Below are 21,783 nucleotides of genomic sequence, written 5' to 3'. Positions count from 1 at the left end.
TTCTGTGAGGGTAGCGGTCAAAGGTAAAGAGGTTACTTGAGGTCATTGGCTACAGTGCTCGTGGTGTAAAAACAGTTGAGGGTTTGTTGGTAGCACATCGCAAAAGGAAAACAACAAAGACAAGATGGAACAGGACTCAACGGACGGTGTCGTCATCAAACAAGAGTCGGTAGAGCCTGTAGAACTGGTAGAAGCAGGTAAAATGTGCCAAATTGACTATCAACTAGAAAAGTAACATTTGCAAAGCAAATGCATAATGTTTACCTACAAGTCTGCTCTGTTAATTCTTACTCAAACACATTCACATATATGATGACAGGAGTCGAAACCCCTCCTACTATAAAATTGCAACATGATGTAACCCAACACCAGTTACCATGGTGAGAGACAGTCTGGTTCAGTCAGGTCAGAGGTCAATGTTTGGAGAAGAAGAAGATGAGGAAACGTAGCAAAAACAATGTTTTCCTTCGGTTAAACTTAATTAATATCACTAGTGATACTGATAGCTTGATGCATGTGAATATTGATATCGGTGAACAAGACTGTTGATTTATATTTATACACCAATGAGTATTTGAGGTGTCCGAGTGCACCTTGTTTTATTTAATAGACGATAGTTTGTTTTTCTTGGACGGGACATCTGTGTTATTTACTTATTACTTACTGCACTGTGCTAAGTTTTTCCTTGTATTGGCTCTTCCCTGTCAATAGCTAATTTTAACGTTAGAGAATTCCAGCAACACACGGGCACAAGTAGTGAGAACATTGACACAAACCTGAACCCTGATCCCAATGACTAGAGACTATGTCTATCGAGATGATAGACATTAAAAAAATAATATTTTAGCATCCCTGTCAATAATCGCTAATGTTATATCCGATTCTGTAACATTATATGTTAAGTTCTATAACTGGACATATTCTACCAGATACCTTTGACCCAGTGTTGACGTCACACTTCAAAGAAGCCACATGACAAGCTTCACTGGGTCAGTCTACTGAGGAGTGACTGGTCGAAAGCTCCTGGTGAGAGAACTTTATGGTGTTGGATCAAAAGTTATAACTTTTAACTTCTATAACTGGATATATCATACTTTATCTCCAGAGTGATCGAGTTATGCCAGGAGACCCCAAAAGGCATCACGGACGCCCTGATCATGAAGCACATGCCCATGGTCACAGCCCAGCAGAGAGCCAGTGCCATCAACAGGCTGCTGTCCACTGTAAGGGTCAAACTTCTATTACTTCTCAACCCGTGGGGTCATGTGGTGTAGCGGTAGCGCTTTCGGCTCAGGACCTAGAGGTCCTGGGTTCGATCCCCACCCATGTCACCGATCTTGTGCCCTTGGGAAAGGCACTTTACACGACTTTCCTCACTTCACTCAGGTGTAAATGAGTACATAGCCTCGGTTAGGGACGTCCCTCGGATAGGACGTTAAATGGAGGTCCCGTGTTTGGGGAGAGCCATACCCCGCGCACGTAAAAGAACCCACCACACCTTTCGAAAAAGAGTAGGGGCATGCCCCGGTGTGCGATGGTACAAAAACTAATACTGTCTGGGAGTTGGTGATTTACTACAAATCACCCGGATGGAGGCCTGGTGAACCCCATCGCGTACTAGCCACAAAAGGCAGCAGAATCTTTAGCTAGTTGAAGGCAGCTGCCTCAAATGAAAGAAGAAGAACCCAAACTGACCTCCAATTACAATGTACATGTACACGTGTATTTTATTTTATGTACCTGTGCGTCAATGTAATCCTATGTCACATTGGTGAAGGCTAGACATCCAGGTAATGAGATAAGCCAAAAACAGCTACTCAAGCAACTGATATGATTTTGGAAACGGTCAGACGTCTCAGGTAGCATCCACTACCTTTCGTCAGTGACACTGGAGAGTTGTCAGAACTTTTCAAATCAGTTCTCTACAAAGCATGTCTGTATTTCCAAAGCAGATTGTTTGAATTGTTTCTGTAACAATTGTTTGTTCTTGTCGTCATCATAATCAGTTAACTGCATTGGTCTTGTACTTTTGAAGCTGATGTGTAAATGTTAATGTTCCAGGGCCGCATCGATGTGTTAAAAGGAGCTGGTGGGCTGATCTACAGGCTGAAAGATTCCCAAGGCACAAAGTAAGAACATGGTTAAATCTGCTGACTGTAGTTGATAAGAGTCATTGTGCAGAGTGTGCAAACTTATGATATCATTTGATTTTTTAAGCTTTGCTCAAGCTGACACTTGATACTGGATGGAAAAATTGAAAATGGAACAGCCCATTTTGGAATGAGGGGGGATGAAATGGAGTGAAATATGCTGTATTTGCTTCCGGGCAAATATTGGCCTCTCTAGTTTTTAATCCTTTGCACAAGCTGTAAGTCCATATCACATAGGAAACTGATGATAGAATTTGTGGTGAGGAACAGATAGAAGCAGCTGAGAAGCTAGTACATGTATGTATCTGCTGTTGGCAAGGGCTAAACTGGAGTTTCCTTCATTTGCAGCTATCAGTTACAGATACAGGTTTGGATACAATTTTAGGAATGACAATCATACAGCCTTATACAGCCAGGATATACAATTTACATCTTATCATGGCTATTTTCCATACTTACTCATCCTTACCTTTTCTTGTTCCCCGTGTTCTGTCTCAGTGTTATAAAAGGTGCAGATAACCAAGAGAAGTTGGTGTACCAGATCATCACAGATGCTGGGAACAAGGGTCAGTATGGTCTTGAAAGTTCATCTGTTTTAAAAAAAGTTGTTAAAGTCCTCCATTGGCATGGTTGCTTATGGCGGTGCCCATCTCCCTTTCTGTAGCCCTTGAGCCACACAGTTGTGCAATTACTACAGCAGGGGCTAGTCCACTGGTAATGGTGTGTTTAACTCCCATACTCTTCTCAAATGCTGAGTGCTAAGCAGAGAAAGGAGTATGTACCAAGTCTTTGGTATGACTCGGCCGGGGATCAAACTCACGACCTACCGAATGCAAAGCATTATTTATTTAGTTCTCTACCCACATGGCCATTGCACCAGTTGATCTGTGTTGGTAGAATATATTTTGTTTTTTGCAGGGGAGATATCCAGCACAGGTGAGTAACCAGCTGTTTTGTCTTTCCATTTTGCAAATGGACAAGTTAACTAGTAGTAAAAAAGAATAAAGAAAAATATACATCAGATCATTGTGGTCTGTTTGCATGCAGGCATCTGGATCCGGGACATCAGGTACAAGTGTAACATCATGATCACACAACTCAACAAAATCCTCCGCAACCTGGAGAGCAAGAAACTCATCAAGTCTGTCAAGTCAGTTGCTGTAAGTACAGACATAATTTTTTTTTTTTTTAATGGCTCTTGGTCGCAAATAAGCTGATGTTGACACATTCGCGCACCAAATCCATAGGGTGTTTTTGGCACCCAGTTAGACAATTAGCCTAAGAGGCTTGGTGGGCGTCACTCCACCGTACATGGTAGGGAAGTCGTGTAAAGTGCCTTTCCCAAGGGCACAACGTCGGGCCACGGTGAGTATCGAACCCGTGACCTCTTGGTTCCGAGTCCAACGCTCTAACCGTTGCGCCACCGACGTCACGACATGTTTGTACAGACATAAACAAACTGATAACTTACATGTATTGTTTTGTCATCCTAAATTGAGGTAAAGCATGATGCCTTATTTCAAGTAGCATGTGGTGCAATACGGCTTTGCTACATGTTTAAAGTTCTCTGGTCTTCCTCAGTAGACTGACCCAGTAAAACTTGTCACGTGACTTCTTTGAAGTGTGACGTCAACACTGGGTCAAAGGTAGATGGTCTACCAGATACCTTTGACCCAGTGTTGACTTCACACTTCAAAGAAGTCACATGACAAGCTTCACTGGGGCAGTCTACCGAGGAAGACCAGAGTGACTGGTCGAAAGCTCTAGGTGAGAGAACCTCTTTGTGTTGGAACAAAAGTTTTAACTTTAAACATGTAACTACCAACGCAGATGAACTTTCATGATAGCTTTGCCACATGTACAGCTCATGTTTTGTTGGATTCTCTACTGATAACAATTTTTTGATGTAGTTAAAAATTCAATTTCCTCACTTAAAGATGGTGACTGCATTAGCTGCTAATGAGCATCAATTCTGGTTATCTTTTTCCTAAAGTATCTACATGCCAATAGTGACAATCCCAATGTACATATGTATATAGTATAGCATAGCTAGATTTCATTCAATGGTCTTATCATCACTTAATTCAAAGAAGAAACACATTTGTGGCATGCGATTTTCTTGTGCAAAAATACAATGGCGGCAAACGACAGCTTTTTTTTAAAGCACTTGTTTTCTTACCTCAATACACCAAGACTGACATTGGTGGTATGTAAGTTACAAGGTGAACTGAAATCTTCATGATTAAACCGAGTGGAGAGTTTTAAAATAACAATTTAGGAAATATTTATTTGTTCATGAATCTCAAATGTTTGTATTTTGTAGCCCACTGTTGGCATTTGATTAACAAGGTGAACTGAGATCTTTATGATTAAAGTGGCAAGATTAAGATTACAGTTTATGACATATTTTTTGTTCATGAATCTCAAATGTTTATTTCAGGCCTCCAAGAAGAAAGTTTACATGCTGTTCAACCTTGAACCTGACCAGTCAGTGACGGGTGGAGCCTGGTTTAGTGACCAGGACTTTGAGTCGGAATTTGTTGAGGTTTTGAATCAGCAGTGCTTCAAGTTTCTGCAGCAAAAGGTAGAAATATTTCCTAAATGGTGATTTTTTTTTCAGCTTTCGATTAGTGTCATTAACATGCTGATAGTCTGACAGTAAGCAGAACAATGCCAAAGTAATTTTCAGAGCTTCTCTACAATAGCTCCTCTGTAAATAGTTTCATCAGGTTGGTAAATGCACTGAAGCTACATGTAGATGTTACTGCTAATGTAGTCCCAAAGAAAAGCATTGTTAGCAGTAACACCTACCTTTAGTGCACAGTGAACCAGTCACTATTGCCCTGATACATGACAGACAGTTCATTGCTCCCACCTTTTTGCTGCACAGTTGTGGGACAGAGTTAGTTCTAGAATTGTATCAAAGTGTCAAGTTGCTTACAATAATTGTCTTCGCATCATAATGTCACTACCCAGATTTTGCAGTGCAAGTGAAATGTTTGTCTACAATAGGATTGACACATTTGATGCTACATGGCGATCATTCATATCCCGTTTATACAAGTCCTCAAACAACATTATCCAATCTGTTCTCAAATCTGAAGTGATATTCCGCAGCAGATTCTTTCGCAATAACTGGGCCTGTCTGTACATATAGTCATATTGTATTATGTGTGTGTATTTTATATGTATGTTGTTTATGGGCGAGTTATGCCTGAAATAAAGAAATAATAATAATAATAATAGTCCTCAAACTTTCCTATGTAGGTACCAAAACTTCAGACTACATTTCCCTCACATCTCCGATGATGTTGCTCCCTTCCAGGCCACTGCTGCTAAAGAAGCCAAGCAGGGACCCATCGCACAGAGAAACGCTTCTTACGCCTCCTCCAAGGAGGTCTGTAAGTTCATCACAGAACTGGGCATCAGCAAGGTAAGAGGTTATGTTTTACATGAGATTTGGGAAACACAGATTTATACACAGGGTGATGACATGGGGTTTTATAGTATCTTTGACTATAAAACCCGGGTTCGAGGCTCACAATGCCCTGATGTTGTGCCCTTAGGAAAGGCACTTAACACAACTTCCCCAGCTGTACGGTGGACTGACACCCACCGAGCCTCTTAGGCTAATCTGTCTAACTGCACGTGTACCAAAAACACACTACATGCATATATATGTACATAATTGGTGCGCCAATGTTAATGTGCCAACATTTGCCACCAGGGCCATAAAATATTTTTTTCTTTTTCTTGTTAGGTCCAGCTGTCAGTTGCAGACATCGAGACCATCCTGAACACGCTGATCTATGATGGGAAGCTGGAGATGACGGTCGTGGCTAGCCAGAGCAGCTCCGCGGAGGACAGCCAGACCAAACTGTACAGAGCAGTGACGCCGATCATGCAGCCAGCAGGACTCATGAGAATACCATGCGGGGTCTGCCCAGTACGTACACTTCTGCTCATATAAACAGATTAGGCCACACCAATTTAATTTCTTGGTTAACGGATTTTTCTAGAAAAATAATGGAGAGGGCGGGCGAAAAAAAAAAAAAGGCCTAGGCATCCTATTACGGCCCAAAATGGTACGATAGGAGCCATGAAGTTAACACACTAGGCTGGTTCAAAATTTAAACAATTAATTTTGAACTTTTAATGATACCACTGCATTGAAAGATGGAATAACTGTAACAACCAGGAAGAAAAGGACTGTTTTCAACTGTTCAGGGCAAAATATGAGCATTTTGCAGATGATTCTGAATTTTATTTTTATTTGCAAATCAGAAAAAAATGAAGCGGGCGAATCCGTTAACCAAGAAATCAAATTGGTGTGGCCTTAGTACTTTTATTTTAGGTGACGTCAAAGGACTGAGTGACTAGGCTAGAGGGTATGAGACCAAGATGTTAAATTCTCTTTGCAAGATGTTGTGTCTTTGAGAAAGGCTGAGTTTACACAACTTTCCTCACTCCACCCAGGTCGTAAAGAGTCTCAGTTTTTAAAAGTCCCATTTGTGGACATCTAAATGTAACAGTTTTGTCCTGGTTTTGTGTAGCAATTTCAATTTTCCTTTGTCAGTAATATCTGTATGCATACACACATGCACAGACAGACACACACACACACACACACATATGCACAGACAGACAGACACACAAACGGACACACACACACACACACACTCACAAACGGACACACACACGCACACGCACACACAACGGACACACACACATGCACAGACAGACACACACACACAAACGGACACACACACACACACACAAATGCACAGACAGACAAACAGACACACACACTCATAGTCATACACAAACATGTGCCCAAATGTTGTCGTCTGGGTGCTGCCAAGGTGTTTTTCCGCTATGGTCATGTATAATAATAATTTATTTATGAATTTTTTTTTATCACCTCCAGGTGTTTGACAGATGCCATGAAGGCGGCGCCGTTTCCCCGTCCACCTGTGTGTACATGAAAGACTGGCTGGAGTTCTGACACAGGTCTGTCTTTCTGGAGAGTGTACATAACAGGCTTATCATGATGAGGAGGAATAAACATTGTAACTGTGGACTTGTGACTGCTTGGCTGAATGGTTTATACACAAGTTTTAGGCCATGAACATGAAGGTAGGGCTTCAGAGCAGAGACTCATATGTAGATACCCGGTATAAGTTCTGACACAGGTCCATGTTTGTGGAGAGAGTAAGTACGTAACATACTGATGAAAAATAAACATTGTAACTGTGGACTTGTGGACCCACTGGACTTGATTTCATGGTTTACACAAATTTCAGGCCGTGAACATGAAGGTAGGGCTTCATCAGACAAAGGAGAGAGTCCTATTTAGGTATGAGTTCAGACACAGGTAAATCTTTGTGAAGAGTGATGAAGAATAAACATTGCAGCAACACTGACTTGTGAACCAGCTGGACTATGGTTTACCAAGGTCATCCACCAGGAGGCCCATACTTGACCTTGACCTTTGTCTTTCCAAGACTTACCATCATACCAAATATCATCACAATCCATAAAGGCGTTCTGAAGTTATGCTGACTACAAAGTTGCGGAAACACAGACACACACACACACACACACACAGACATACAGACAGACACGCCAAAAACAATACCTCCATTTTTCATGGAGGTAATAAACATTGCAGCAACACTACAGGACCTTGATATGGACCCACCTGGACTTGGCTGCACGGTTCACACACAGGTTTCAGGTCCTGAAAATCCCCATGAGAGGAGGGGATTCAGACATCTGTATCTGTATAGCTGGTATAACTATAACTGCCTTTCGGCGTAACACACCAGCTTCGCAGGCACGCGGCGCGGCGGCAGCTGGCTATATTACACCGATCGACTTGTTACACCTAACCCTTGAGCTTCTAGCTCTAGACATTGTTTAAAGCTATCTATTGACAATGCCCCTACTGTACTTGGTGACAGTGAGTTCCACTCTGCGATAGTTCTAGGAGAGTTCATAGAAGAGTCCTATCAATGCTAAGGTTACAATTTGATGACATGACAACGTGAGGAATAAACATTGCAGCAACACTGACTCGTGAACCAGCAGGACTATGGTTTACACAAGTTTCGGGCAGTGAAAATCCCCATGAATGTCTAGAGGTATGGAGACAAGCTTGTGTTGGGTAAACAAGTGACGCAACTAGTGCGGACGGAACTACGGGTCCATGGCCTGGAACAACAGCGGGCGAGGTAGTTCAGACGGTGTTGTTCCAATATTGGCAAAGGGTGGTGCATGGGCCAGTCAAATCTTTTTCTTCAGTTAGGCCACGCCGACTTAATTTTATGGATGACATCCGCGCGCGCATTGATTTTCGCCTGTCGCCCTCAAAAAAAAAAAAAAACGTCCACCGAGGCTCTGGCCTGGCTCTAGGCCTGGGTAGTTAGCGACAATACGGAGCCGAGCACCCAGGCTATCGAAGCTCCACGACTCAAGAACTCAGTACCGATTCATAAATTCCGCAAAAAGCCAGCATGTGCCGTCTTGTCGTATGTACGTCGCTAAGTACTGCCGCGAATGTACAATACCAGCTTTGTATTCCTGTGGCTTAGTAGCATTTTTATTTTGGGCTGGAATGTTTTTTATTCGCCCGCGCGCACTAGTTTGGGGGTCTTCAGAGGATGTCATCCATAAAATTAAATCAGTGTGGCCTTAGTACAGTAGCCGATAGGTACAAGTTGCACTGTTACCGATTCCGCTGTTGGTGCGACGACGGCACCTTGAATGATTGTAGAACAGAACCTACCGTAGCCGATAGGTACTGGTGATTTTTCTAAGCCTGGCGGCAGCGTACTTCGTCTGTTACCCGTTCCACTGTTGGTGCGATGACGGCACCTTGAATGATTGTAGAACAGAACCTACCGTAGCCGATAGGTACTGGTGATTTTTCTCGGCCTTGCGGCGGCGTACTTCATCTGTTACCGGTTCTACTGCTGGTGTGATGACGGCACCTGGGAGGATTAGTGCAGAACCTACCCTCTACCAGGCTTCAGAAGCGGCTGGAAAAAGTAGAAATTGGTCAAAGTTAGAGAGATAAAAGTTGGTCCGCTAGAGAGTACATTTTGCGGAACTCTCTAGCGGACCAACTCCTCTGGCATGTTACGAGCATCTCTCTTCTTGGTCAATTTCTACTCTTTCCAGCCACATCCCGAGGCCTGGTAGAGGCTACAGACCCTACCGTAGCCGATAGGTACAAGTGCTGTGATTATCCTAAGCCTGGCTACTTCATCTGTTACCGGTTCCACTGTTGGTGTGATGATGATCGCGTCTGGGCTGATAAGTACATTACCTACAGTAGCCCATACGTACAAGTTTCTACACACCTAGTTTAGCTATGTGTGTCTCGCGCAGCTTAAGTACATAGGTAATCTCCAATCAGATCTTTTAGTGGCTGCAAGACACTGTAAAATTTTCAAGACAGTATAATTGGCAGCGTAGTAGCCCGACGAAAAGGTCGAAAACAAACCACAAGTAAGGTGTCCTCACAGACATATAAGATAACAAGAACAATATTCTTTATTCGTACAAATTCGTGATTTACAATTAATGAAGGCGTATTTACAAAAATCACAGACATTCTGTGCACAACATCTTCAGAACGTTTAACGTTCGCGTTAGCCCTCTTGTGTCACATCTACACCCCCCCCCCACTCAACCCCGCATTAAAATACAAGTACATTCGTTACCTGCTTGGTAAGATACTATCTTCCTCTTTTCCAATACATCATACCGGCGTCTTGCTGGTACTGTAAATGTCTTTTTCCATACTATAAAAACGCGTTCCTGTCTTTGTTTCTACGCAATCTTTATGAACACTGTGACTCATTGGCAATATTTCATTCTCCGAGTTTTCTAGGTAGAACTACGATCGGCAATAAAGCTGTTGACTCGAGGTATATTGTACTATCACAACAGAGGACAGAAATAAACTTTGTTCTTTAAAAAATGTGAGTTCGATTTTTTGAGTCAGTGTCAAAGACATGAGTTAGTCGTTCAAGTTCAACGTGTCTTGTTCAAGTTCAGTATCAAAGGCATGATGATCTTGCTGAGTTCACTCCGACTCTGTGCCACCACCGTCATCCCTTTTCTTACGTTCCGGAAGGTACAAAGTCACCGCTTTGATGCCGAAGCCGCCCAGTGGGAACTGGCACAGCTGGTCTGTCCACTTCCTCGTCTGGACGTCATGGCACAACGTCTCCTCACAGTCTAAAACGTACATTTTATCTTCCAAACACGCGCAGCCCCTGTCGTACGGGATTTTAATATCTCTAGGAAGTCTGACTCTGAACCACTGCTGGGAGCTCACGTTGAAACAGTCCACACCCGGCTGATACGCGCCCAGGATGTACACGGTGTCCCTGACGGCCGCCATGCAGTGGCGCCAGCGGTTGGTCGGCAGCTCGGAGATCGCCGTCCACGTGTTGCTAGCGGGGCTGTACCTGTGCAGCCAGAACGTGTCGCTGTCCGACTTGATCTCGCAGTTGACGTAGACGTCCCCCATGCAGGCCACGGCGGGCTCGTAGCACGTCCTGCCCTCGGGAACGTCCCTCGCGAAGTCCCAGCTGTTGTCCCTCGGGTCGTACCTCTCCACCGAGCGGATGGGATCGTCGTACTGAAACCCCGCCACGGCGTACAGAAAGTCTCCGCACGGCACCAGCCCGAAGTAGGCGCGGGCTTGCTGTATGGGCGCGGTGCTGGACCAGGTGTCCGTTAACGTGTTGTAGCACATGGTTTGGTTCTGTAGGGCGCCCAGTTTCGAGCCCGTGGAGTAGAACTGCCTCGGGTAGTCCCTGGGCTTGGCGTGGCCGCCGACCACGAACAGGTAGTTGTCCAGCACGGCCACACCAAACCCGCGCCGGCCGGCCGTGCTGGGCAGGTGCGTGAACCGCGACCAGGCGTCGGTCTTGTCGTCGTACGAGTGGAACTGTCGCAGGCCCGGCTCCGGGTAGTGGACGTAGTGCGCGTTCACGGCGGCCACCACGGGCTTGTGCCGGTACCGCCTCTGCCGGACACGCTCGCGCTGATCCTTGGTTAGTCTGGGTAAGAAAATGAGCACACTTTAGTACATAACAGATGATCTAGAATAGACCGATCCGGATCGAACGCATCGAACCCCCTGTTCTATTTCGAACACAAAATCAGCGCGATTCTGACGGAGGTGTTCGAAATAGAACAGGGGGTTCGATGCGTTCGATCCAGATCGGTCTATATATGGGTATATAACTATTTTTGTTACAGCCAGTGGCGAAAGTTATTGGGTGCTAACTGAAACGTCTGACCGTTTTTAAAGTCTATCCAGTTGCTTGTGTAACTGTTACTGGTAGAATATAACTTTTTTTCATTCTCTTAGTGAAGTCAAACACATTCAGTTTTTAGGTCCTTGCTATAATACACGGAGAGTGTTACAATTAGACTGTAATGTTTTTGAGGGGCAAAACCCCACCAAAAAGTTGCTGAATTTGATAAATTCCACGACTATAATCTCATTTGACCATGACCATCATCTAGTAACAGATAACATATGTTAAACTAGAGAGGCCGACATTTGCTTGGGAGCAAATACAGCATATTTCAGTCCATCTCCCTCCCACGCAAAAGTGGACTATTCCAAACTTACCCCAGTGTAAAACTGGCAAAGATTCTCAAATAAATTAAATGTAACGTTATAGTAGCTATGTAATTGAGAACAAAGATGCAAGAACAAGCACATTGAATCTCGAAAGCTTTACTAATCTTCTTACAGGTATGCAAATACTAACAATGATGAGATTTGATACATTTTGAAGGTCTTAGGCAGATGAAATTGAATGTGTGGGTCATTTCGCATGACTTACGTGCAATGTGACCTCAGGTAACCCGCAATGGAACACGTGTTCCATGGCCAACGGCAGATAGAACGTGCCATTCTTTAGATAGAACATGGAACGGGTATAGCACTTTTGGCCATTTTTTTGCTGAAAATAGCCATTTAAGTCCCCCAAATGAGTCATTTGAAAGTGGTGTATGCCAAAAATGTGACTGCTGTTCTGTAGACACATGTTCAAGGTACCCTTATACCGAATTTCAGATCATTTGGTTGTAAAACCAGGGCTCAGGATCCAAAAATCCATTTTTTGGCGAAAAATGCCCCAAAAAACCTTCATAAAAATTTTTCAAAGGCATGTGTCAAAAAAATGAAAAAAACGCCTGGGGGTATTGGCCCACTCTACCTCCATGACAAATTTCAAGTCATTTGGCTGAATGATGGCGGAGTTGAATCCCTCTGACTGTGTGGCAGGAGAAGGAGAAGGAGGAGAAGAAGAAGAAACATCAGAGAACACAATATATTTCATCCATACCATGGTATGGACTGAAATATAATAAAAATCTAGATTCCCAGAACCTGCTTAGCTCCTTGGACTGCAGATATCTGTGATAGTTCTCGCTCAGGACCTTCCCGGTCGCGTCCGTCACCTTGCTGATGCCGTACTTGTCCGCCATGATGAACAGAGTCACGCAGTTTTTCTCGTCCACCAGGCCAGCTATGTGGTCCAGCAGGGACAACACCTGTGGGGAATTAGCATTTTTTTTATTCCAACATTTATCACAATCGGACATAGCATCAATCCACCACACTGGTGGGGAATCCCCCACTCACGTGGTGACGGCGCACTCAAGTTTACCAACTTATTTTAATACCGCCACCAAGGCAAAGAACAAACGCATGAACGGACAATAGACATTCTCATTTGTCGTGTGAAGTGCATTTTCCAAGGGCACAAGATCGGTGGCATGGCAGGGTTCGAACTCGGGACCACGACCTCACATTGAAATTATCATTGACGTTCATCTGAGTTGGTAACTTCATACTCATAAGAATTAAACTGTTCTTCAACTCAAGGAATTTGACTCGTCGGAATTATAGGAATTTTCGACTGAATCTTTCGGTCTTCATCAGTTATCTGGCTGAAGACACGTGATTTTACCACACGCTTGACGTCAGCACTGGGTCAAAGTTCACCGGAAGTTGGTACCACTCCCGTCGAAAATTCCGGTAAGTCAAATTCCTTGAGTTTGGAAGAACAATTCAATTCTTGAAAGTTCATCTGTGTTTGTAGAAGTCATTCTGAACTTGGGCAAGTCCTAGAGGTAAGTCCAATCCCTTGTGTTGGACATTACAGTTAAAACTGCTTCACGATAGCTTAAAATTCTCATTACCTGTAAGAAATTGGCCATCTCCAACACTTCCTCCAGAGTCCCGTAGTCCAGCCGGAATTCCGACGTGTACAGAAAGTCCAGGACGCTCTCGAAGATCTCCGCTCGGAAGTCGTGAAGGTGCGCGACGTTCTGCCTGCTCTCCATCATGTCGCACTCGAACATCGCTGCGAAGTAGTCGGAGTTTTCCTCCAGCACCCGCCGGTGCACCAGGAACGACGTCTCCTCCACGCACACCTTTTGTTGTGGGCGAGTATGTATTGATTTAAATTATGAATGAAGACCTTTATTGTACATTTTGCCCCACAGACAGGTCACATATTGACAAAGTACATCATCAATGTTGATAATAAAACGGCTATAGTACACAAGTACTTTCAATTTCCTCTCGCTTTCTGGTAATCTTATAAATGTAGTTGGTTGTATGAGTAGTTAGAGCTGGTTTGTTAAAGACTACAAGGAATATAAATTTCTCTATACTATTCAAATACTTAAATTGGGAGTATTTGCTTGACACAAAATCGAAAAGAAAGTTTCTTTCGCTGTCATACATGGAACAATCCACAATAAAATGTACCTCGTCTTCTACTTTACCTAAACTACAATATTGGCATATTCTTTGCTCTAGAGGTATTATTCTTATGCCTTTGTTCCACTAAGTATTGAGTGAGATCTCTTCTTTTGTAGTCATTATTTAATCGAAAGGAATCATATTTTGTTGAGTGTATATTGATTCATTTGTTATTCATATTTTTTGTTATTATTTATGTCAGTTCAAATATTTGTTTACTGTTTTGGTACTTCAATTTTGTATTTATTGGAAAGTACATCAATTATTACTTTCATTTCATACATATTATTTCTATTATTTGACCTCTGATCTCCAATTCACTTTTTTCTCTATGATTGATTCTGTTTCAAGTTTGTTATAATTTCAGTATGATTTGTATGTATTATGTATTATTATTGCTAAAAGCAATTATTATCATTGTTATTTCATGTTATGTTGCGGACTCCAGGAAGAATAGTATGGAGTTGACTTCCATACTAATGGAGATCTAAATAAACAAACAAACAAACAAACAAACAAACAAACAAACCGTCATGTCCGACTCCTCGTTCACGAAGAAGAAGCACACGTCGTAGCCTCCGCCCGACGTCTTCTTGTGTTGCTTCTTCTCCGAGTCGCGCGCGTCCGGATCCATGATGGAGCCGAGCTCGCGTCTGGTGGCCAGCGCGACGTCCTTGGTCCACCCGGCGGCCCATTCCAGCGGAGATATCGTCAACATCTCTCCGTAGATATGGTGAAGGCTGGCTCGCCTGTCACGGCCAAGTGCAGGTAGTGTCCATTCTACTGGGAACCTGTAAATAAGGCAATACGAATAACCACATCAATATTGATTGGTACGGTACGGTATTTAGCTACCTGGTTCCTACCAATATGGGCGGGAATAATAAAACAACTGACTGGGGTACTGTTTAGAATGTATTCGATGTTTCGAATTTGAATTCGATGTTTCGAATTTGCATTCGATGTTTCGAATTTGTATTCGATGTAAAGAATTTGCATTCGATGTTTCGAATTTGTATTCCAGGTTTAGAATTTGTACTCGATGTAGAAAAAAAGAGGATCGAAAGAGGACAAACTCTGTCTGAGGTCATTTTGGTCATTTCTCGTAGACTGAAAATGGCTTCATTGAAGAAGCATTTGTCAGAGATGACCGACGCTGTCTGTCACCCGATAGCGCATTCTAAACGTCACCAGTCAATCATTGCGGAGCTATCATCATCAATCACTCCTAACACCCCTCTTGCTGTATCCAGAACCAAATCCAAGCAGATTCGCTGGGGCAAGGGGACTATGTTGGCCCCCCGTATCCATCGACGATGGGTACAGGCGGCCAATGGATACAGGCGGCCAACATAAAAGTCTCCTTGCCCCACCGAATCTGCTTGGAGATTATCCAGAGCCGTATATCATCCAGAACCATGCTTAGGTTCCAAGCGTATTTAGAACCGTGCCCGGGGAAAAGGTACGTTCTTGGATATGCGGAGACTATCCAGAACCGTGCATGATCCTAACCCTTACCCATTCAGGTATAGAACTAGAAAGATAGGCACGGTTCTGGATGCGATGCCTCTTACCTGTTTTTAAAAGACGCAACACGGCTGCATCGGTCACCGTGGCCACCAACACAGACAACACAAATCACCCCTAGGTGGTGAGTTATAGCAATCAGATCACTGCAGTTTTTGGCTTATGTACGAATCTCCTTTTGGTGTAAATCTGTTCCGCGGCTGACTGCCGGTGACAGTTTACCCGGACGCGTGAGTTATTAAATAACGTTACATGAAACGTGATGAGAGAAGCATGTGATGTTCCTATCTGAGGATCGCGTATCCCAGTGAGTTATTCTTGGGGCGAATTTCCGTGTCAGCGTTACGGGAACTGGGTCAGCCTCGTGCCGAGCAAGTGTCAAGTGGGAAGTGCAACGTGAGCCGGCGATATGTCAGCTATCCCAACCCGCCCTGCTGGAAGCTAATGCCGCACGTCAAAACTTCGCCGTGATAAGGGAGAAAAAAAACCTCAGATTCACCTATTCAGTTATATAGAACCTCCGTACATTGTACACAGTGTTACCGATCGGTAGAGATGCCTCTTCTTAATGTTTGTTGATGATGTGTTTTGTTTACTATGATGTGTATTTTATTCAACGTTGCCCGTTATAGATCATTTAGATTATACATGTATGTAATTGTAAGTGTACAATGGTTCTACTGTCCTGACCATTGGATTGTCAGAACAATTTAATTCAGACTGAGAATATTGTCTGCAAGTTGTTTGAATAAAGACTGAATTATGAATTGAACCTCGGCATACATGCACTGGATAGGCCCATGCAGCTTTACTGTGACTGTGACTGTTGCTAGTGTTTAGGCCGTAGGTGTCTCACCAAAGCTTACCTCCACCAGGCCTTCCTAGGGGGTTAAAAAATTTTTTACGGCTCTCAGTGGCCAATATGAGATGTTGTCACATCGGCGCACCAAATCCGTAAAGTGTTTTTGGCACCCTGACAGACAGATTAGCCTAAGAGGCTCGGTGGACGTCACTCCACCGTACAGGTGGGGAAGTCGTGTAAAGTGCCTTTCCCAAGGGCACAACGTCGGGCCACGGTGAGTATCGAACCCGGGACCTCTCGGTTCCGAGTCCAACGCTCTAACCGCTACTTACTTAGGGGGTTACGCATAGTAGAATTCGGTAAAAAAAAGCGCGAATAATTAGCCCAAAGAGTGAGCCCGCGTTATTAGGGGGGAGCATTTCATTGTGTCAGCCAACCTCACCTGGAAAATTACTCTAGCTATTTGGCTAAATTTTACTACTTTTCAGGCAGCGTTGACATTCTGGAGGAGGCTAGGCTGAAGCCATAGGAAACGGTACTTACGGTCCCCAATGACCGTGTCTGGGAATCTCCGTACATGCTGTACAAGTTTCCGGATTTCAATCGACGGACTTATCAGATTAAAGTTATTTCTGATGCCCTTTATTGATACCCGGGGACTTAACACAGTCAGTAATCTCAGACGTTCTAGGCGAGATTAGGCCATGTTGATTTGGATTATATGGATGACATCCGCGCGCGCATGAATTTTCGGCCGTTTCCAAAAAAAAGTCTTCAATCATACTGTAAATCGTACACAGCAGTTGCAAAATAAGAAAATATATACCATAAGTTGCACAAAGAAATATCGGAAAACGATACCAATGTCGTAGAAAGCCAAAATCAAACGAAACAGACGAAAATGTAAAGAAATTAATTTGAAGAGTAGATTATTCGTCATACCATACCCTGTGTCATTTGTTCAACCTTCATGACCATGTAGATTTCAGAATGAAAGCAACTTTTTTTGCCAAACTTTTTTTTATTCGCACGCTCGCATCAGTTTTGGGGTTCCCAGAGGATGTCATCCATATAATCAAATCAACATGGCCTTAGCGAGATCTTCTCTTGGGCAGAAACTTGTAGGAATGTAGGTATGGTGTCGCGCGGCTACACATGGCTTAATTAAACCGCTTCACTGCAAACTTGCTCCAGCAACATCGTATATTACATCACTGCATTAATAAGCCTCGTATAAAGTTAGAAGACTTTTACGAGAAAACTGTCACTCAGGCAACTGATAGGCTTTAAATTTATCCAGTTGCTTGGATTACCTGGCGTCTGGAGCAAATGGTATTAAAATCTACGGAGGATAGCAAAACTTCAGGATAGCAAAACTAGCCAGAATAGCACCGGTGGCCTCCATGGAGGGACACACCTAGGATAGGAGTGTTGATGGTGTCAAAGTGGTGAACACCAAATGAAACATGACCAGCTCTATTAGATAACCTCTGCCCGGAGGCCTGCAGCTGTTGTTATCCTTCAGGTCACCCACGGAAAGACATTCATGGCCCGGTGTTTATGTTATTCTTCAGTGACAGTTTTGAGTGGTTTGTTGTTGTTGCTACTACATTGTACATGATATTATTGCTGTTTACATTAAGTCGGTGGCCTTCTAAGAACACGTTTGTTTGGTCGGTTCTTTTTTTGGAATTTATGAGTGACGTACGTGTTTTGATGCCATAAATGTTTTTAATAGCGTGTCAAAATAACACTTCTATTTCTGTGTGGAAAATTACAAACACATTAAGGATAAAAACGGTCGTTTTTTTTCATGCCGACTTTTGTGCTCGAAAGTAGCACATTGCAAAGTCAGTGTCAGGAATACCGTTCCTGAGTCGGCACAAAACTACAGGCCATAGTTTTCGTCGAAACAGATCCGAGACAAGATGTCCTGAAAGTGAGGTCGCTTGTATACAAACTAGATTTCACCACAGCAGAGACATGATTTTTTTGTCTCTCTCTTATCTATATTATTTCACGCATTCCTCGTCGTCATGAAATAACTGAAATGCAAAGATGTAATAAACCATGATCTGCTGAATGCTGACGGACACCGTAAAGTCTAAACACAGACTGTTATGTTATGTTCTGTTCTGTTATGTCAAACACCACATACAGCGCCGCGCGTACTCTCCAAGCAAAGGTTTGGGTTTTGGGGGTATTTTTAGCTTGTTTTGGGACTTTTAATCGGGGTTTCTCTTTTGCACTGAATTTTTCCCCCACCAAACCCAACAAATTCAGTGCAAAAGAGAAACCCCGATAAAAAAAGCCTACAAACACGCTAAAAATACCCCCAAAACCCAAACCTCTGCTTGGAGAGTACACCGATATGTCGTACCCGAAGGTTGCCGTCGTGAAAAGGTCAGGCTTTATATAGCGACAGCCCAGGATAGCCGGCATGCCGCCACGACGCGTACGTATGTCGCGATGCTGGGCTGTAAGTCTCTCCGCCGCTGTTACTACAAACAACCACACGCTAACGTGGGCCACCAGCTAATCACACTCTCCACAGTAATACAGCCACGGTCCGATTCCGAATCCATGGCTACCAATGTCCATGTGCGGTTAAACAGGCCATAACGGCATCCGGAACATCATGAAAACGTAGGATGACTTACCACCTATAAATCTGTTTTACACCATTTCAATACAGCATATAAATCAAAACATTACCAAAAGTGAGAGTACGGACTGGTGATGGCGAAAAGTTGGCTGGTGCGGGTTTGTATGCAAACATTGGCCGTGTCCAAAATGTGTCTCAGTACACAGTAGTCTGTCCTACCTTATGCGTACCTTCCTTTCGCAGAGTAGCTTGTGGGGACTGCCCGGTCATTCGCTGGTAATTTCTGTGCCACCACCACAACACTGCGTCCCCACGCCTCTCCCGGCCACTGTTATGTGCGAGGGGGACCCGCAGCTAGGTCCGGTATCGCGGTAAAAATGTTGTGGTAACCCCGGCGAGTATGCGGTTATGGGACACAGTCAGTCGCCACTGCCAGTAAAACGTCCGTCCCCCCCAGCGGCAGTTGTAAGTAAGGAAAACGGGGTTCAGCACTGATGGAGCATGACTAATGGGTTCTTAATTGACAGCTTTTCCGCGTCATTCGCGCCCTTGAGGAGTCGAGGAGTCGCCGCCAGAGTTTAGCGGCCCGTGCCAGATCACCCCGGAGAACCTTTTGGCAGTTCGTCACAACCATGTAACAAGTTCAAGGCGCGTGTACGTGCGAGTTCGAGCGGACGTCATTGCGAATCGGTGGCATTCTGAGTTGTCCACAGGAACGAGAGACGGCATGGGAAGATTTCGGGAGCATCACAGGGCCATTCTTTGTAATCTCCAAGCAGATCTTTTGGTGGGGTAAGACAGTATCAAATTGGCCAGTCTGTATCCATTTCCCCACTGATACAGACTGTCTTACCCCAACCAAAAGATATACTTGACGTACCTAATACCAGCCCAGAAGAGAACAATAAATAGTCATGCCTTCAAGTACCAGAGTTATCAACCAAGGATTGAGGTGTTCAAGAATTCATTCTTTCCTAGAACTATCGCAGAGTGGAACTCACTGTCACCAAGTACAGTAGGGGCATTGTCAATAGATAGCTTTAAACAATGTCTAGAGCTAGAAGTTCAAGGGTTAGGTGTAACAAGTCGATCGGTGTAATATAGCCAGCTGCCGCCGCGCCGCGTGCTTGCGAAGCTGGTGTGTTACGCCGAAAGGCGGTTATGCCGGCTATACAGATACAGAAGCTGGTGTGTTACGCCGAAAGGCGGTTATACCAGCTATACAGATACAGAAGCTGGTGTGTTACGCCGAAAGGCGATTATACCAGCTATACAGATACAGAAGCTGGTGTGTTACGCCGAAAGGAGGTTATACCGGCTATACAGATACAGATACTTGGAGATTACATTCTTTGACTTTCTAGACAGCTCGGAGACCGAAGACAAGTTTCTTTATACGGATTTATTAGACAGTTTCGTCCATTTAACTTCACACAGTGTGCCTTGTTACAAAAATACTGTACACACGATTAAAACTTAAAAAATTTATTGAAGAAAATTCATAAAGCATTTAACGATATGTGATAACTAGAAGTTGAAATATATTGTAATACTTTATCTCTATATCAAATATATATATATACATATCTTTGCATTTCATTGACAGAGGTAGTTAAACATTTAATGAACGAGTTTACTAACAAGTACTTGTTAGTATTTGGATAGTCGCTTTCCAAAGATACTAAATAATTGAGCAAAAGAAGTCGACAATACTCATAGTGACTGATAATTTGCGCATAGTTACTAATTCTATTCACAAGAAAACTGCTATCAACCTTCTTGAGTAACAGTTTTCTCATATACCTCATTATCTAGATGTCTATCCTTTGTTTTTTATTGTCTTTTATATCATACTTTTCGTCCCCACAAACTGCCCGACCGAGAACGGATTTGGGCAACGTGACCAAAGCATTAGTTTCGGCCTGTCGGAGTGTCCCCAGTTAACAGCAGCGTGGCGAACTGATATATGAGTAAAGAATTAACTAATGCATGTAATTGTTAACACGGGTTAGTTTCGTCCTGTATACTAAGATGCTTTAACTGAGTTAAAGAAGTCACAGTTGTTAACACGGGTTTTAGTTTCGGCCTGTCGGAGTGTCCCCAGTTAACAGCAGCGTGGCGAACTGATATATGAGTAAAGAATTAACTAATGCATGTAATTGTTAACACGGGTTAGTTTCGTCCTGTATACTAAGATGCTTTAACTGAGTTAAAGAAGTCACAGTTGTTAACACGGGTTTTAGTTTCGGCCTGTCGGAGTGTCCCCAGTTAACAGCAGTTAACTTTTCATTCGTACAAACAGCCCGGCCGGGCCCCGGTTTGGAAATGTGACCTAAGCATTACTACGGGTTAGTTTCGTCCTGCCGGAGTGTCCCCCGTTAACAGCAGCGTGGCCCCCGCGACCACGGCCGCCCGGAACGCCCGGCTCCGCCCGAGCGCGACGGCCCCGCGCACGATGAGCGGCACGATCCGCCTGGTCCTGTGCGGGCCCGCCGGTACCAGCTCGTACGCCGGGTAGTCCCCGCACAGGTCGGCGGCCGCCTGGCCAGCCACCTCACCAAGGTTCTCCACCTGCAATGCACAAAAAAAAAAGAAGCTTCAGATACAGAAGCATTTCCACATAGAACAATCTACCAACAGATCTACAACATTTCAGGGCATGTACAGAGGGTAGTTTCAAATCCGTGCAAAAGTAACGTGGCGAAATCACTGTATCTAAAGAGCAAATTAATGATATGATATGAATCTTTTTATTGCATGTTCTTGCCCAGATGGGCTAAATGCACAAGAGGGTATGCAGTATGCAAAAACATGAGCATTTCATACTGGTACGCTATATTCTAATGCAAAGTGCTAAGAATCTATACAATACAACAATACTATATACTACCTA

General features: G+C 43.7%; 3 protein-coding genes across 3 annotated transcripts in view; 1 reads left to right on the top strand and 2 right to left on the bottom strand.

Annotated features, from left to right (window-relative positions):
- Positions 1–13: 13 nt before the first annotated feature.
- LOC109487953 (DNA-directed RNA polymerase III subunit RPC6-like) lies at positions 14–7,384 on the top strand. The gene is made up of 9 exons (XM_019792071.1): positions 14–197; positions 1,106–1,223; positions 2,062–2,129; positions 2,649–2,716; positions 3,198–3,310; positions 4,591–4,734; positions 5,476–5,583; positions 5,911–6,096; positions 7,078–7,384. The coding sequence occupies exons 2-9, from the start codon at positions 1,158–1,160 to the stop codon at positions 7,153–7,155; spliced, it is 831 nt and encodes a 276-aa protein (XP_019647630.1). The 5' UTR covers positions 14–197; positions 1,106–1,157; the 3' UTR covers positions 7,156–7,384.
- A 2,039-nt stretch (positions 7,385–9,423) lies between these two features.
- On the bottom strand, positions 9,424–19,784 carry LOC109487942 (kelch-like protein 42). The gene is made up of 5 exons (XM_019792044.1): positions 19,110–19,784; positions 14,486–14,747; positions 13,389–13,622; positions 12,574–12,737; positions 9,424–11,227 (listed from the first exon to the last, which is right to left on the bottom strand). Exons 2-5 carry the CDS (start codon positions 14,672–14,674, stop codon positions 10,243–10,245), a joined length of 1,572 nt encoding a protein of 523 aa, XP_019647603.1. The 5' UTR covers positions 14,675–14,747; positions 19,110–19,784; the 3' UTR covers positions 9,424–10,242.
- A 506-nt stretch (positions 19,785–20,290) lies between these two features.
- The window catches only part of LOC109487956, a 9,465-nt gene continuing 7,972 nt past the window's right edge, over positions 20,291–21,783 (bottom strand). The window contains exon 7 of the mRNA XM_019792076.1: positions 20,291–21,461. Within this exon, the coding sequence (XP_019647635.1) occupies positions 21,240–21,461 (222 nt within the window). The 3' untranslated portion in view covers positions 20,291–21,239. The remainder of the gene's footprint in view (positions 21,462–21,783) is intronic.

Source organism: Branchiostoma belcheri, unplaced genomic scaffold (genome assembly GCF_001625305.1).
Source record: "Branchiostoma belcheri isolate BF01 breed outbred unplaced genomic scaffold, Haploidv18h27 scaffold90, whole genome shotgun sequence".
In the NCBI taxonomy this organism is placed as follows: domain Eukaryota; kingdom Metazoa; phylum Chordata; class Leptocardii; order Amphioxiformes; family Branchiostomatidae; genus Branchiostoma; species Branchiostoma belcheri.
Note: the sequence above shows the minus strand (reverse complement) of the source record. Positions and strands in the feature narration are given on the sequence as shown.